Here is a 15,616-nt window from a genome sequence, read left to right on the forward strand (position 1 = left end):
CGACCCTTAAGATCCAGTGAGATGCCTTTTTGACGCCACAAGTGACGCAAATTAGCAAACGTGGTTCGAGCCTTTGAGATTCTTGCACTGACTTCATCAGACACATTTCCGTCAGAGCTACTGCAACTACCGAGATATGTAAAGTTCTCCAGTGGTTCCCCTTGAATTGTAACGAATCTATTCGCAGACGTCACGTTCTGAAGCATGGGTTTGCACTTTGAAGGTGCGAGGCGCATGCTAAAAGATGGAATGATGGCGATCAGTCGATTCAACAGGGCTTGCACTTCGCTTTGGTCTCCAAAGATGAGGGCGATGTCATCTGCGTACTCCAGGTCGACAAGGCTTTCATCAGCAACAATTTGAACACCGGGGTTTTGAAGACTGTCCAGTGTCCGCCTAATTATTTCACCAATTACAAAGTTGAACAAGAATGGGGAGAGTGGACATCTTTGTCGGATACCACTTTTTGTAGGGAAGCTTTTGGAGAGCTCACCATACACCCTCACTGTTGCGAGAGTCGAGTAGCTCTAGGAGATTAGAAAGGAGACAGAATAGANCTGTTGAGGAAGTGTAGTTAATTTAGGGGGGGGGGGGTAGTGGGCAGATAGCTACGTATTGGAGGCGGTGGCTGATGCAAATAGAAGGTCGTCAGTGGGATTTTCATTTGGGCTATCGGGAACGGAGCTATCCAATGAAGGCAACAGCTTGGATGCGTGTTTGACAATGTCTTTAATCATTGATTTGGCTCATTTTGGGGTTCCCATTCAAGGAAACAGCAATGACCAACGCAGCACAGTTTGCTGGTAACGGCTTTCATAGTTTACTGCAAAGTCATTGTTTGGCTTTTCCAGGCCCATTTCCATCCGTCGCATGGTTGTGCGAAAAGGGCTCTTCCAGCAAGTCGGTGGACTGGTATACCAAGCCAGCGCAACCTACGGAGTGCGATCAGTTCATCAATCGTGAGTGAGTTAGTTCTTCTGAAAACCATTCGACATACTCAAGCATAACTGACCTGGCGTTCCCACCAGACTGGGGTAATGCTACGAAAGCATAGACGGTCAAACATCGAGAAGTTTCTTGACGTCCTTAGCACGCAACGACCAGGTTTCTGACCCGTATAATGATATGGAGCGCACCGCAGCATTGTAAACTCGACCCTTGACGGATAAGCTAACGTCAAGCCTAGGCCATAGGTGATGCAGGTTCACGAAAGCTGCTCTGGCCCTCCCAATCCGGATGGAAATATCATCTTTCGCGAGACCACCGGGACTAATACAGCTGCTTAGGCAGATAAATTTGTCTACTATCTCAATTGGCTCATCCGCAAACGTGAGCCAGTCCATCCAGTCTTGTAGAAGGTTTTTAGACATTGCAGGTGTGAACCGTATGCCAAACCGCGAGGCAGAATTATCAAGATTATTTAATTTCGTCCGCATTACGGCGTCGTCAGATCCAAAAAGAGCTACGTCGTCTGCATATCCGATATCTGTGAGCGAACAGCCCGGGAGCACTTCGACTCCACAAACATTAGAGGGCCTTTAAATCAATAACGAAGTTGAAGAAATAGGTGGAAGAGGAGAGCATTGCCTGACATCACCACGGCGAGAGCTTTCCGTAGACCTGCACACGTCCGCGGGAGTTGGCGTACGGAGCCTTAAGGAGGGTCAGGACATTGCCATAGTTCCACGAAGTCAAAGCCAGTTTTCAAGTAGAGGAAAACACCATTGTTGGTGAAGATATGACCTATGTATCTCAAAGAATAAGCTTATCGGACAGTAGATTGTGACGGTTTGTGTATATTCATAACTCATTGAGCTACACGGGGGAGTGCATTTGACATTCAAAGAGCCTCTCATACAAGGCTAGTCAATGGGTTCTCTAGGCTGAGGGTTGTGTGACGACTTGTCCCTTGAAAACGTAAAATGATCTGGCAGTCTTAAAATTACCACCGGTGCCTTGGTTGACGACCCTAATCGTCCTCCTGTCTAGGCAAGGGGATCAGCAACCTATGTTCAGCCAGGGATCGCATAATTAAACAGCCTCAAGCCAAAACGACCGCCGCGTGGTGCCATCAGCCGGGTCGTTTTACGACAGTGAAGCACCAGGGCTCTACTCTGGTATTGATGCAGTGAGGATGACGGTGATTATCTACCTGATTGTTTGTAGGAAGGCTGAGACTCTGGAATTCCCCTTTCAGGAAGTCAATGGCTTCGCAACAGGAGAACGGATTGGAAAAAGTAGCTAAAACCACTGCGTACAGTTTCGGCTCTCCGCAGTGACCCACTCAAACGAATGAAGGAAATTAGCCTCCTCTGCTGTGGAAACTAGCTAGAAGCGATCTCTCCAGAAGCAGGCAACCAAATACGATGATCCCTGATGGAAAAGAAAGAACCTATCAAAGGAGGTGAAAAATATCACCGGTAGGAGAGAGAGGGCGTGAATCGGTTTGCAGGGATTGACCCGAAGCACCGCATGACACACTAACCAACAGAATGGGTAGCCACTAAACAACATACAGGCAGTTGTGAACAAGTCAGATGGTGGGAACGACTGGAGAGAACAACTTAAAACAGATTTCTTGTGATGATTTCGGTATCCAGGAATGGGAACGAAAGTCTACTGTTACAATCCGTATTTCATAGAAGCATCCACACCAAGAGGTTAGAAGTTAGCGGCGACTAACATTCAGAATAAGAGGACTTCACCTTGAGCCACCAGCTTAAACGATGAAAAAGGCACGCAATAGACTAAATAACTCACCCTAGCTTGAGCTGATCTGCCCCTGCTAGCATGCTACAGGTTGTCCATTTGGCAAGCTTGAATGCGTTGTTCTTGATCTCTGAGGCTAGGACAGCACCTCGTTGGGTGTCCAATTTGGAGCGCCAATCCACACCACCACAAAGCTGATCGGGAACATAATCGGAAGCATACAGGTTAGACATAACAGTCACAATGTGTTCAAGTGAACTTCCTAGATGAACCCCACTGAGAAAACGATCAGGGAATAGGAGACACCGGGGTTCCAATAATTGATGGAAACGTCCATCCAGCAGCAAAAACGCAAGTGACAAAAAACGGTCCGACCAACCACAACTTAGGCTACACCATACAGCCAGTGGTCTGAGGAACCCTCCCTGTTAGGAGGTCAAGATTGGACAGAGATTTCGAGATGACTATAGTTCCAGAACTGTTCCTTGATGAAGACATTAATAGGTCGAAGCAATTATTCAAAAAACAAACACTCGCTTTCAAAGTAATTCATCGTGAATCTGCAATTGCACGTCAACATCACCCGCGATGCTGAGTCACCAGCCAACTAGACTAGGACCTGAGTCCTGCAAACTTCTCGTAACACGCAACACAATGGTAGTCGGAAAATCAGGTTAAATATGAAGATGAAGGCAGGACAAAATAAGTGCAACCCGCCATGAAGTTTTCTTTACATCTCCCAACCGATTGACTTCTCGGTACTGAAAATAATCGACAGACAAATGACGTGGAACTGAAGGCGGTAAAAGTTCTTTCTGGTAAGAATCTGTCGTGCAAGCAGTTGGTATCACCCACAGTCAACGTCCTGAGCCTACCAACCCCGTCAAATGAGCATATCCGTCTAGCAGTCATGATCGCACCCCACCGACCGATCGGCTGATTATACATCATTCTGTATCACATGTAATCCATGCCGACTGGTTGATGAAGGAAGTAAAAGGTTAAATATGAAGATGAAGGCAGGACAAAATAAGTGCAACCCGCCATGAAGTTTTCTTTACATCTCCCAACCGATTGACTTCTCGGTACTGAAAATAATCGACAGACAAATGACGTGGAACTGAAGGCGGTAAAAGTTCTTTCTGGTAAGAATCTGTCGTGCAAGCAGTTGGTATCACCCACAGTCAACGTCCTGAGCCTACCAACCCCGTCAAATGAGGATATCCGTCTAGCAGTCATGATCGCACCCCCACCGACCATCGGCTGATTATACATCATTCTGTATCACATGTAATCCATGCCGACTGGTTGATGAAGGAAGTAAAGTAGTATGCGTACCTTCACACTCATGAATAAACTGAGAGAATATTCGTGCCATCGCGGGACGAAAAATATCAAACTCATTTTTGAAACCACAAACTGGTTATATAATCAGACCTTTCAGTATGAGAGACATCCGGGGACGAATACCCGTAGCCAGGTCAAAAAATGTACTGAGTTGCAAATAAGACGTAATCGGCAAACTTATTTTTCTGGAGTCTACAGAGAAATTGCTACAATTCAGTGAAAGTACCACTGAACTAAATTTTTTCAGCCACCCAATGATTTTTTCGAGTGAAATTTCAATGGCTATTCTTCTACGATTCCGTTACCATACAATCACCTATTCACCGTTATTCCTCTTTGCAATTTCCAACGCTAGGGTGACGGTGGACATCACTGATGAAGCACGCGAGTAGTATGTGTTTTTCTCATAAGTCCGCTTCGCGCCTATTGAAAAGTGAGATTTATGACGGAATTTGTGGAATCGCTTTGTAGCATTCGTTTACGTTTGAGTAATAGTCAATGGGCATCCAGGAAAGTTCAGGAAGACGAGTTCGAGAAGAAGGCGGATACGTAGTTTTTACAAACAAGATGCATATGATAGTTTTGCTCCCCTGTCCAATAGTCTGTAACCGTTCAGTTGGTGTTTTCCAATAAATAACTCCACAGCGAAGGCCTTCTTCCTTTCACTAGTAGTTCTTTGATCAACTATCGTGAAAACGTGAAAAAGCGATAAAGTAATGGGACTGGATCACGAGTGCGAGACATCTCCGTTCCGATTTCACAACGGCCACCACCCCCAGTTTATCCATTCTACCGGATCTCAGTCGGTTGTTGATAAAGACTAGAAGTTGGCCAGCCGAATGACTTCACCAGACGGCTTCACAACCCGGCTATGGGTGGTATGAGGGGGGTGAAACACGGCGTCCTTATGCTTAACTAGCCAACCTGTCTGTTTGCTGATCATGGTAACGAGTCCGGATGTACGCATTAGAGCCTCAGTAAGAGGTCGAGGGTGCTGAACTCCAACTACGGCTCATTAGCCCGGTGCATTAACCCAGTGCAAGCATCCCAACTTGACTCCACTCAGAATTTGAGGGTGAGGCTATTAGTACGAATCGAATCATGGAGATTGCCTCGCTGTGTTTGTAGCATTATAGCTATTGGGCTACATATGTACTAATATCCTGATGTTTGCAATTCTATGGTTTGGGTGAAGAGGTGTTGATGTCTACTCATCATCACCAGTAGCAGTATTAGTAAGCACAGCAAGAATAATGTTCTTTCGTTAGGAAACTCAGCAAATTCAAGGGGGAAATTTGTCCATTATAAGAAGGAGCAAAGGAGAGTTTTTCCGGTCCCAACGTGGTATGCCCTCGTGAGAGGGCATCCTCTATTGAAACGAAAGAGTAAAGCTTGAGTAATTCGGCATGACTTACTCTAGAGTCAAACTCATTCAGACTACGGATGTATACAAACTGCGGTGGGGCCGCCGCATCACCAGACTGTTCACTATCGGCATTGGTGGGTGGCAGGGCACCAGTTACCTCACACCGCACCACCAGGCCGATTTGGTTGCCAAGATCGAACAGGCGATACCGATAGCCGATGGAGGCGAGCTCCACGTTTTTTTTCTCGAGACGCCTTGCCCGTCTGGCTTCTTCGTCACTGTCACCCATCTCATCCGAATCCTCCTCATCCTCATTCTCATCGTTGTCGACGAAAGGATTAGGTTCGGGGAACGCATATTTCTTTCCACCCTGAAACAGAGTAAGTTAAAAACAATGAGGTCAGGCACTTCCATCTTTCATGCTCCTGTCTAGGTTTGGGCAACCTGACAGTATCTCGTGCTTCTGTCAGATGACACGAAGAAAGGGCTGGACAGCCCTATACTTGGGTTTGATGGCAGCACGACCAACCACAGCAGTGTAGTAACAATTAGCCATAAGGCAGTCCCCAATCGTCGTGACGTTAGTTTACTTCAGCTTATACAAATAAATATAACACAATGTTTCCACTTCATTCATTTATGCACTTCTTAGTTACAAAGCACACCAAACATACACTGTAGATGTCAAAATAGGGGATTGGATAACAAAATTCTGAGGAGCTGCTAAAGAACGGCTGAATGGGGACAATTCAAACTCACCCTGAGCAAAATCTGTTGTGAAAGATTCGTGTCGATAAAGGTCGCTTCCAAAGTCAGACAGCGGGCGGAATTGATGTGTCCCGATTCTTCGGTCGGTGGTTCTGCGGCCGTTTCGCACACGCTGACCAGATCTACAATCGGGGAAGAGAAGACACAAATGTTCAACAGATTGAATTGCGTGGGCGTTGGAATGCAGGAATCCCCTCCCCCGACACCCGAACAAACTCCTCCAACAGATAACGGCCCATCGGCTTCGGTTGAGGGTGGTATTTCTTGACAGGGAACCTCTGTCTTGGGCGAGATGGCCCAAGTAGTTAGAGCGCGAATTTACTGACCAGAAGGTCCGTAGCTCGAACCCGACCTCTACCTCTCGACTTCCCCTGTCTAGGCTTGGGCAACCTGGCAGTATCCCAGCCCTCGTTGTCCTTCGGGTGGCATGGCAGCTAGGCACCGGAAGGGTGCTACAGCTGAACGCTTTCTTTTCTTTCTTTCCGTTTATTTGATAGCGGTGACCCCAAAGGATAACTGAAAGAAGCCATTGATGTATTAGCGATCCCAGACAAAGGATAACTGCAAATAATCCGCGCCATTTTACAACAACAAAGGTGAGTTGTTGCAAAACAGGTGTTTTCACGGCACGTACAACTGAATGCTAGGTCAACCACCAGGTTACTGGACGGTTAAAACAGTTTGCTTCTCAAAATGGATAGCGTGGTTGATCGCTGTCGATAATCTTTGTGATCTCGCTTTTAGTTCCGCAACCTGCGGACCTAACCGGTGTATTTCGTAACTGGACTGTTTTCAAATGGCAGCGACCCATTGTCCAGTGCAGAAGGACAGGGAGGGCAGAGTCCCCAAAGAAAACCCTAATCTCCGCTGCCTTGTGAGTCAGACTTTAGATGAACTGATCACACTGCACCGGTTGCGCTGGCTTGGCCACGTGTCGCATACGCCAGTCGACCGACTTCCTCCAAGGGCTCTTTTCGCACAGACACGTTAAGGGTGGAAGACAGCCAGAGGCGGTCAAATAATGATCTGGCAGCGAAGTGTGAAAGCCATTACCAGCAAAACTCAGCTGCACTTGTCATCGCCATCTTCCTGGGCGAGGATCCCGAGACGGGCCATATCAGTGGTTAGACATTGTCAGACATGACCCAATCGCGCCCTCAATGGAGCTCCTGAATCCAAGCTATTGCCTCCAATGAATTGCTCCCTTCCCAATTCCTTCACTTAACAGTCCACCTACAGTGCTGTATTTACGCACTAACTTACTAGTTCCCGCTTCCAATGCTCAGCTACCTGTCCCAGTATCCCGAATCATTGGTGAACGAAACTGTGACAGCTACAACCACTATGCGACAAGTACGCGGTTATTGCAGCTGACAATGATGATGATGATTTGGAGAGATTACCCGAAGGGATCGACCGCAAGCGATTGGTGCTGCGGAATAGTCTACACAGAGTGGAGTAGCCATGGCAAGGTGTCATACAGACAAATAAAGATTCGTAATCACAGGAATTGTCCCGTGTGTAATTCCGACAGTAAGGTACTTATTTGTACCGGAGCACGGAGTAACACAATGCACAAAATGCTGCAACCTTCGCCTTGTTAGGTAAAAAAATATATATCACGGTGATACCTGGAATGATCTACATCGAGATGTGGTTGATGGTGGTTCCGCTCAAAGGCTATTCTGTCCAAGCTGAGTCACGCGGAACCTTGGTGAACTTTGGGAAGAGATTGTGTATACTAACCAGAATTTTACATTTTGAAAAGAAGAAGAGGACAAACTGGGATTGTTAGCCTGTAGGTGGTCATCAATCGAGAAGACAGTCGTGAGAACCGAACCGCATGTATATGAGGAAAAGAGGCTTACCAAACTCGGTTTTGTCTCGCTCGTCGAAGAAGAGTACGTCATCCTCCCGGATCACGATCACTTCCCAGGGGTTCACCGACCGGGTGCAACACATAATGCTTGCGGCCACTGCGTCCGTACAGTACACGCGAGCGACATTTTGTTTAGCCAAACGCCGAATCACAGGATCCTCAGTTGCGCATACGGTGTGGAGGATACGATTGACTCTAACTAGTGGTCGCTCGTTACGCGTGTTAACACGGTCGTAGCTTTTGTCGTAGTATTCTATCTCGCCGCACTGCACACTGTGAGGGTAAGAACAGAAATATCTTGCTCCATGCTAGATGAAAAACGGGACGTGGATCACACGAAAGAAAAACCACATAACAAATCTACTGAGCTCTTCAAAGTTTTTTGGTTCATTTTACCAGGCCAAGTGTCTGACAGCTGAAAGAGCTAGGGAAGACTAGGTAGGGAAGGGCTGTGACGAGAGTTACACGGTGACTGATAGTGCCTGATACCTTTAGCTGTGGGGGGAGCTGCTTGGGGTATTACACTTTCAGCTTTCGAGTCGAAAGTTTGGTCTATGATGCAGTGGAAGAATGGGGGTTTTTCAGAGAATTTGTCCCTAGCATCCGGTTCAAAAGAGCTTTTTGAAGAAACAATTAATAACCTGACCCGGTTGGGTGCGATGAGTTGGCTGCGTAAAACGCTGGTTCGGACAGTGGTTGCATTTGGAGCCGCACTAGGTTCTCGACACGTTTGAAGTAATTTTGACCGTCCTGGATGTGTTGCCAGTGATTATGGCCAACCGCTTGGAGATCGGGATTTTTTAGGTTCAATGTTCGCCAACTCATTTGCCCTAGAAAATAGTCAACATCATCATCGACAGCATGACATCAGTGTTCAACACCGATGCTTCACTGCCGTACTTTGTACGAGGGCTGGGATACTGCCAGGGCGCCCACACCTAGACAGGAGGACGATTAGGGTCCTCAACCAAAGCCTTTGGCTCAAAAGCCTAACCGCAAGGCAGCGGTGTTTGGCGGGAAATGCAAATGCATTACCATTTCTACGGAACAAGTCGCCACATGTTCCAACCTCCAACCTGGAGGGCCAGGAAACTGTGTTCGTCAGACCTATAACCGTTGACCAACCTGGTATGAGAAACTCTGTGAGTGTCGCGGAACACTCCCCAGTATAGCTCAATGGATCGGTGAGGTGCGCAAACCGTCACATCACGGTAAGTTCCGATCTCTTCGAGATGGCCTAGAAAATAGAATGCCCCCGTAAATATGAACATAATGGGTGTCCGCAAGAAATACCTTGCTGCCATCACAGTTTTATCACAAAGGTTAGCACTAATTCACCTACAAACCGTTCTGTGATAAGGTTATTCATAGTGTGGAGGTCTGATGATTCTTTTCTGACGGCTTTCTTTGGGTTTCACGAGATCCTCATTAACTGAGAAACGAAATTCCTCGGAGGCATTGCGGCAATCAAGTCCAACCACCACTGAGCTCTTGAGCGCACTGAGCAAGGCGTTAAACGATGGCCAGAGTTCGAAAAAGTGCCTGCGTAGATGAGCGACCCATCATCATCATCATCATTGTCAGCTGTAAGAACCGCGTACTCGTCGTACACTGGTTGTAGCTGCCAAAGTTTCGTTCACCGATGATTGGAGGGGGTAGGTAGCTGCGCATCGCACGCGCGAGCTGGTAAATTGGTGCATAAATCCAGCACTGTCAGTAGGTTGTCAAGCGGAGGGGGGGTTGGAAAACGAGGTATGCATTGAAGACAATAGCTTTGATGCATGAGCGCCATTGAGGGCGCGACTGGGCTATGTCTGATAATGTCTCTAGCCATTGATGTGGCCCGTCTCGGGGTTCCCATCCAGGAAGACGGTAGTGAGTTTGCTGGTAATGGCTTTCATACTTCGCTGCCAAGTCATTGTTTGACCGCCTCTGCTGACATAACTTTAAAACATACAAACATGGAAGCAACAAAAACTCACAGGTCTGTCGGTTCCTTAACATTAGGAAGAGCAAGTTTGGATAGCCTAGTGAAGTCCAGCTCCTCCTGTAAGGTCCAAGAGTCCTTGATCCGAATAGCAGAGTCTCGAACCGCGCGATGTTGTTGACGTCGGTCTTGATTTCCTCCCCAAGCGTTTTGATTTCTCCATCCTTGTTGACCACCGGGTCGTCGCTGACCTGGGCCTAGCTGTTGATTCCACGGGTTCCATCGTCTATTTTGGCCTTGCATCATTCGTTCCCGATCGGACATGTTCCGCATCTTGCGGTTCGGATAACCCTGCTGATTGTAGCCTCCACGTGTACCTTGATAATTATAACCACCTGGCCCACCAACACGACGGCCACGCTGGGTATAGTAAAATGAACCATAGTCGTGATCAGAAATACACATGAAAAGTGCCAGGAAGAGTTGTAATTGAATTAAATTTATTATAACATCACCATTGGCAGAACTTGGAGGAAGAAAAAGCAAGAATGAAATGTATACACTCAACTACACAAGGAGCTAAGCAGGTCAACTTCGTTGCAGCTTCCACCAGTCCATTTCAATTACAAATTCAACCAAGCAGCTTGTGGTAGCACTTCACAATTGAAATGAGTCGCACATCAGGTGTCGCAGGAATTTCTAGTTGCACCGTAAAATGGAACTCATCTGAGTTTATAGGATTCTGAGGTACTGCCTGATCCGAGCGATCATCTTTGCGCACCGCTACGACACAGGTCCTCCACGCACTTATTCCAGCACCATTGATAGTAGAGAACAATGCTGTCTTCTGGAAGATGGTGGACTGAGATATCTACCAATTTGCAGCTCTCTTTACTAATTGCGCAGACAGCCCAATCAAACAGCTGAACATTTGTCTGATATTACCGAATCCATCCATCCATCCATCCACCATCATCATCATCATCATCATCATCATCATCATCATCATCATCACATCGTTATCATCATCATCAAAGACAGCAAAATCGGTGTTGGCGCTGTTTCACTACCGAATGACACACTTGCAGACGTCAGGAAATTCCGGAAACACTGGTCGAATATTTTAGGTCTTCTTGTTGTTGGAGACAGGTACGAAATCCATAAGGCATGACACATTTTACGGGCAGCTTGTACACGCAAACCTTTAGCAAGAAAGGAGTTTGCTTATGGTGTAATAAATCACGTAACTCATAGGGTGAGCTGAGTATAGCTGAAGGAATGGCCGAAAACTCAATGACGCGAGTTTTATTTCGACTTTCGGTTACCTTGGCTAGTTCGATCAGTGTCCCATGTTAATCCTCTTGTGAACAGGAAGCTGAGGAAACTAATTCTGAGAAATCCTTCGGTTACAAGCAGAGGAACGTATACTTGTTCGGATGGATAAGATAAACTTCAGCCTGTTGTACTCCCAATCAGTAAGTCGGATGGTAAGGAGCACCACCAGGACGAATACCAAAGGTAAGGCCCTGTATATCGTTCGTACATTATCGCCCCGCGGCCTGACATACAAGTGAACACCGTAACCAGTTGAGACGGAAAATTACCATCCATTTGCGTTCAGAGAGTGACGATGAGCCTGTCACTAAATGTGATTAACCTCTGCGCTATTCGTGCCTTGAGGGGTCTTTGTCGGAGGACATCTGGAGCGTTAAGCTTGTACGACTCGCTCCAATTCACTGGCTTCCAATATAACAGAAAGTGAGGGTGCACGCGTGTCTAACAATATTCATATACATTTTAAATGTGTGTAGCACGTTCACGGTGCAACACACTTATTGATGTATTCAACAAGGCAGTAGAGCAAGCAAAGATGGAAGCTACCATCCCTGGATCACACACAGAATACTTCAGAGGGGAAGGGGCAGACGAATGAGTGACTTGAGCGAGAATTTACTGACCGGAAGGTCTGTGGTTTGAACCTGACCTCTGCATCTCGCCTTCCCTGTCTAGGCTTGGGTAACCTGGCAGTATCCCAGCCCTCATGCTTCCTTCGGGTGGACATGGCAGCTGAACGATTTACTCATTTTTACTTCACAGATCACACTACCACCGAAGACTGCGAAATGTGTGTGAACACGTCTTCTATGTGTATTTGGAAGTCGTGAAATGTGAGGATCGTAATGTTATGTCTGCTACTTCTTTTAGGAGTAGAGTGAAATGATAACTCCTTTACTAGACAAAAAGGGGCAATAGAGTGACAATTAGCAACTATATGGTGCCCTTTATCTGCTTTCATGGGTTAGGAATGGGATAGCCATTCCCGGGACTTCGATGCTGCCAACCAATTCACAAATCCATATTGCGGTATAACCCAGTGAATTTGGGTGACTGCTGAATGCCGGAATGGCACCCAGTCAACCAAACATCCCTCAAAAGGGACAAAGCTACCATCTTTATCGACTTTTGTTGATACGAAGTGTCTTGAGGGTGCATTGCTTACAGTGTGATACTTGTCAAGACGTCACCGGGTTTCGATAGCATACAAACACTTGTTCCCCCAGAAAATCTCATAATATCCCCACTTGACTCACTGGTAAACGATGGATAAAATCCGATTTTCGAAATTGCTCCTTAGTGCCTAATTAGGTCTGTCCATCGTTTTGCTTGCCGATTACTCTCAAGAACTTGGATATTAGGCTATATCTTAGTTCGCCGTGTCTATGGGATTACGCGACCTCAATTCGCCAAGTCAATCAAAAGGAATCATCAGGTTAAGGAGTCGAGCTATTTACTTCTTCAATAATTCCTGCAGCTTGAAGCAGTTCCCAAAACTTCACAGGACAACTAAAATTCAGGCGATTCGGCTCCGGTTTCGACATTCACAGGTCAGTGTGGAATATTCGTTAACACAAACACAAACTACCGAAAAGTGGAATGTGCATGAGTGTTGGCATAACGTATGCACGGCTGTTTGATAACACATGTGGGCTGGGATACCACCAGAGAGCCCAGACCTGCAGGAGGACGATTGGGGCCCGCAATCAAAGTTTTTAACTCAAAAGCCCAACAGAAAGGCAGCAACTGTTGTTGTCAGACCGTCAGAACAGCCGACAGACAACCGCAGATCCCACCGTAGCGGAGTCTAGATAGTCAGAGGTGTACATCATCATCATCATCTTTGTCAGCCGTAATAACCGCGCACTTGTCGTACAGGGGTTGTAGCTGCCGCAGCTTCATTCACCGATGATTCGCGGTGGTGGGGGAGGTAGCTGCGCAATAGAGGCGGGAGCTGATAATCCTACCAATATAGGTGGTAGGATTGGGAAAGCAGCTGGGGGAAGTTAGCTAAACGATTGTAACAGAATTTAACTTTAGTCTCCGATGAATAGGGAACATCAACATTGGGTATGTGGGAGTAGGAGTAGCATACCATCCCGTATGCTTCAGAGGATGAACATCAACAGAAATCAGGTGAACCGGGCGTCGATGTATGAGGGTTAGTTTAGAGGTGGCGGAGACTATCGGCAATAAATGAATTGAAGATACCAGAGATTGAGTCGTTTGGCCTAACGGATGAGTTTACAAGAAGTAGTGGTGATATGAGAAGAATGGAGGTGTCCGCAGTAGTCTGTTTTCGCTTGCCCGTCCCACTGTATTCGACAAGGCAATTCAACAGATCATTCCACGTGGCATAAGATTATTTCTGGTTATAGGAACATCAGTTACATGGGAGCTGAGAGGCTGATATAGTGCGCAAACCTAGATAAGACTAATAGGGCTCTCAGCCAAAGAGATGGGCTGAAACGTTTTACCATAAGGAAGCTGTATTCGATAGAAAACGCCAGATTACATTTTACTGGACAAATAGTTGCGCAATACAGGTCAGGAGACTGTGTTGTTCCGAATCTTCACCGGTAACTAACCTGGCATGACAGTGTCGCACAGGGAACAGGCAGGATTGTTCAGTGAGCCACTGTTCAGTGTCACCGCTTATCTATTCTGTATGCGTGCCAGACGGATTGAGGGGACTTGATTGTTCAAAGATCTGTCGCCGATTTTGTGACTGGGAATTACTGACGCAAGCTTGGTCTCCATAGGTGCTACCGCTCGCTGATGACGCATGAGCGAACAAAAATTTTGAACTTAATATCACCACATGGGGGAGAAAAAGAATCGCTTCACTGGATTGAAAGCTTGTCCCAGGTCAGTCCGAGAAACGACGGTTTCTAAGTCGCGCAACGGCTGCCTCCGAAAGTACTGGTGCCAGCGCTATTACATGCATTAGCTTCAAGATGACCGATTCCTCATACAAACCCTTGAGCAACTCTCTTCCAGCTAGCACTCCTATCATCTCCTGCTGGTAGGTGACTTCAACGTTCCAAAGGGTTCCTGGGTGGAGTTCTAGCGCGTGGGATCAAGTGGATTCTTTGCAGCGGCGCTGATTGAAGTCGTTCAACAGAGCGAGTACCTGACTTGGAGCGGTAAATTGGCATCGATGTCGGGCCCCGCTGAACAAGGAGGGGCATGGGATTAGCGATGCTGAGGTACTTCAGATGGTTTTAGAAAGCAGGAACTCTCCAACGACAGGCGAATTACTCACGCCTCATAGATTGCGCTGATCAGGGTATATGCTATGCATGCCAGAAGAACATGCACCTCGGAGCGCTCTTTTCATCCACCCCTGTGCTGAGTGGGGGCGACCGATAAGTCAACAGTATATAACGTGGCAAAGAAGTATGAAAACACTAAACTGGGTCGCACCGGCAACTATTACCTATGGCACGTAGCTGCCCAGTTCCAGAACTCACTGAACACGTGATCGCCTCTAATGCTTGGCTGCATATCCCACCTCCCGGTGCTTGAAACTGTGGGTGCTAGAACGGGTGTAGCATAGATGCATAGCTTATTGACTAACTGAAAAACTCAAGTCAGCGACAATGAATTATACCTCCTGGATACGTACTCCGGGTTGTGTACACAACCCGTCGCCCGAGTTTTCTCCTTGGAAAACTGGTGACCTTTGGTTTCATTGCTGCAGATTCTCTGCTTTTGTTTACAATTCCCTTGTTTGTCTCTCACCAGAAATTTACAGACATGCTTCGGTATACGGTACAACTCGAGACAGGATAGGCTGCTCATCGACCTCATCTAACAAAGACGATATCTTTTGATTCAGTCTCCTCCAACTCCACCTGATAATATTAAGGGACTTCATCTTTCAAACAATCAGTTTTGACACGCTCTTAGCGCCTGACTCTTGGTTCGCACGTATCCTAATTACCTCCAAATCGACAGTCACGAAGAGACTGGACCTTACCGTGGTGTGACGGTTTGCGCACCTCACCGATCCATTGAGCTATACTGGGGAGTGTTCCGCGACACTCACAGAGTCTCTCATACCAGGTTGGTCAATGGTTAGAGGTCTGACGAACACAGTCTCCTGGCCCTCCAGGTTGGGGGGTTGGAACATGTGGCGACTTGTTCCGTAGAAATGGTAATGCATTTGCATTTCCCGCCAAACACCGCTGCCTTGCGGTTAGGCTTTTGAGCCAAAGGCTTTGGTTGAGGACCCTAATCGTCCTCCTGTCTAGGTGTGGGCGCCCTGGCAGTATCCCAGCCC

General features: G+C 47.0%; 2 protein-coding genes across 2 annotated transcripts in view; one reads left to right on the top strand and one right to left on the bottom strand.

Annotated features, from left to right (window-relative positions):
* Positions 1-15,616, bottom strand: part of T265_02241 (hypothetical protein) — a gene marked incomplete at both ends in the record, with an annotated part of 34,913 nt that overhangs the window by 14,183 nt on the left and 5,114 nt on the right. The window contains 5 exons of the mRNA XM_009166429.1: positions 2,761-2,903; positions 5,472-5,792; positions 6,182-6,312; positions 8,059-8,342; positions 10,052-10,416. Coding sequence (XP_009164693.1) covers positions 2,761-2,903; positions 5,472-5,792; positions 6,182-6,312; positions 8,059-8,342; positions 10,052-10,416 — 1,244 coding nt within the window. The remainder of the gene's footprint in view (positions 1-2,760; positions 2,904-5,471; positions 5,793-6,181; positions 6,313-8,058; positions 8,343-10,051; positions 10,417-15,616) is intronic.
* The window catches only part of T265_02242 (hypothetical protein), a gene marked incomplete at both ends in the record, with an annotated part of 13,944 nt that continues 4,582 nt past the window's right edge, over positions 6,255-15,616 (top strand). The window contains one exon of the mRNA XM_009166430.1: positions 6,255-6,447. Within this exon, the coding sequence (XP_009164694.1) occupies positions 6,255-6,447 (193 nt within the window). The remainder of the gene's footprint in view (positions 6,448-15,616) is intronic.

This window comes from Opisthorchis viverrini (genome assembly GCF_000715545.1).
Source record: "Opisthorchis viverrini unplaced genomic scaffold opera_v5_27, whole genome shotgun sequence".
Classification (NCBI taxonomy): domain Eukaryota; kingdom Metazoa; phylum Platyhelminthes; class Trematoda; order Opisthorchiida; family Opisthorchiidae; genus Opisthorchis; species Opisthorchis viverrini.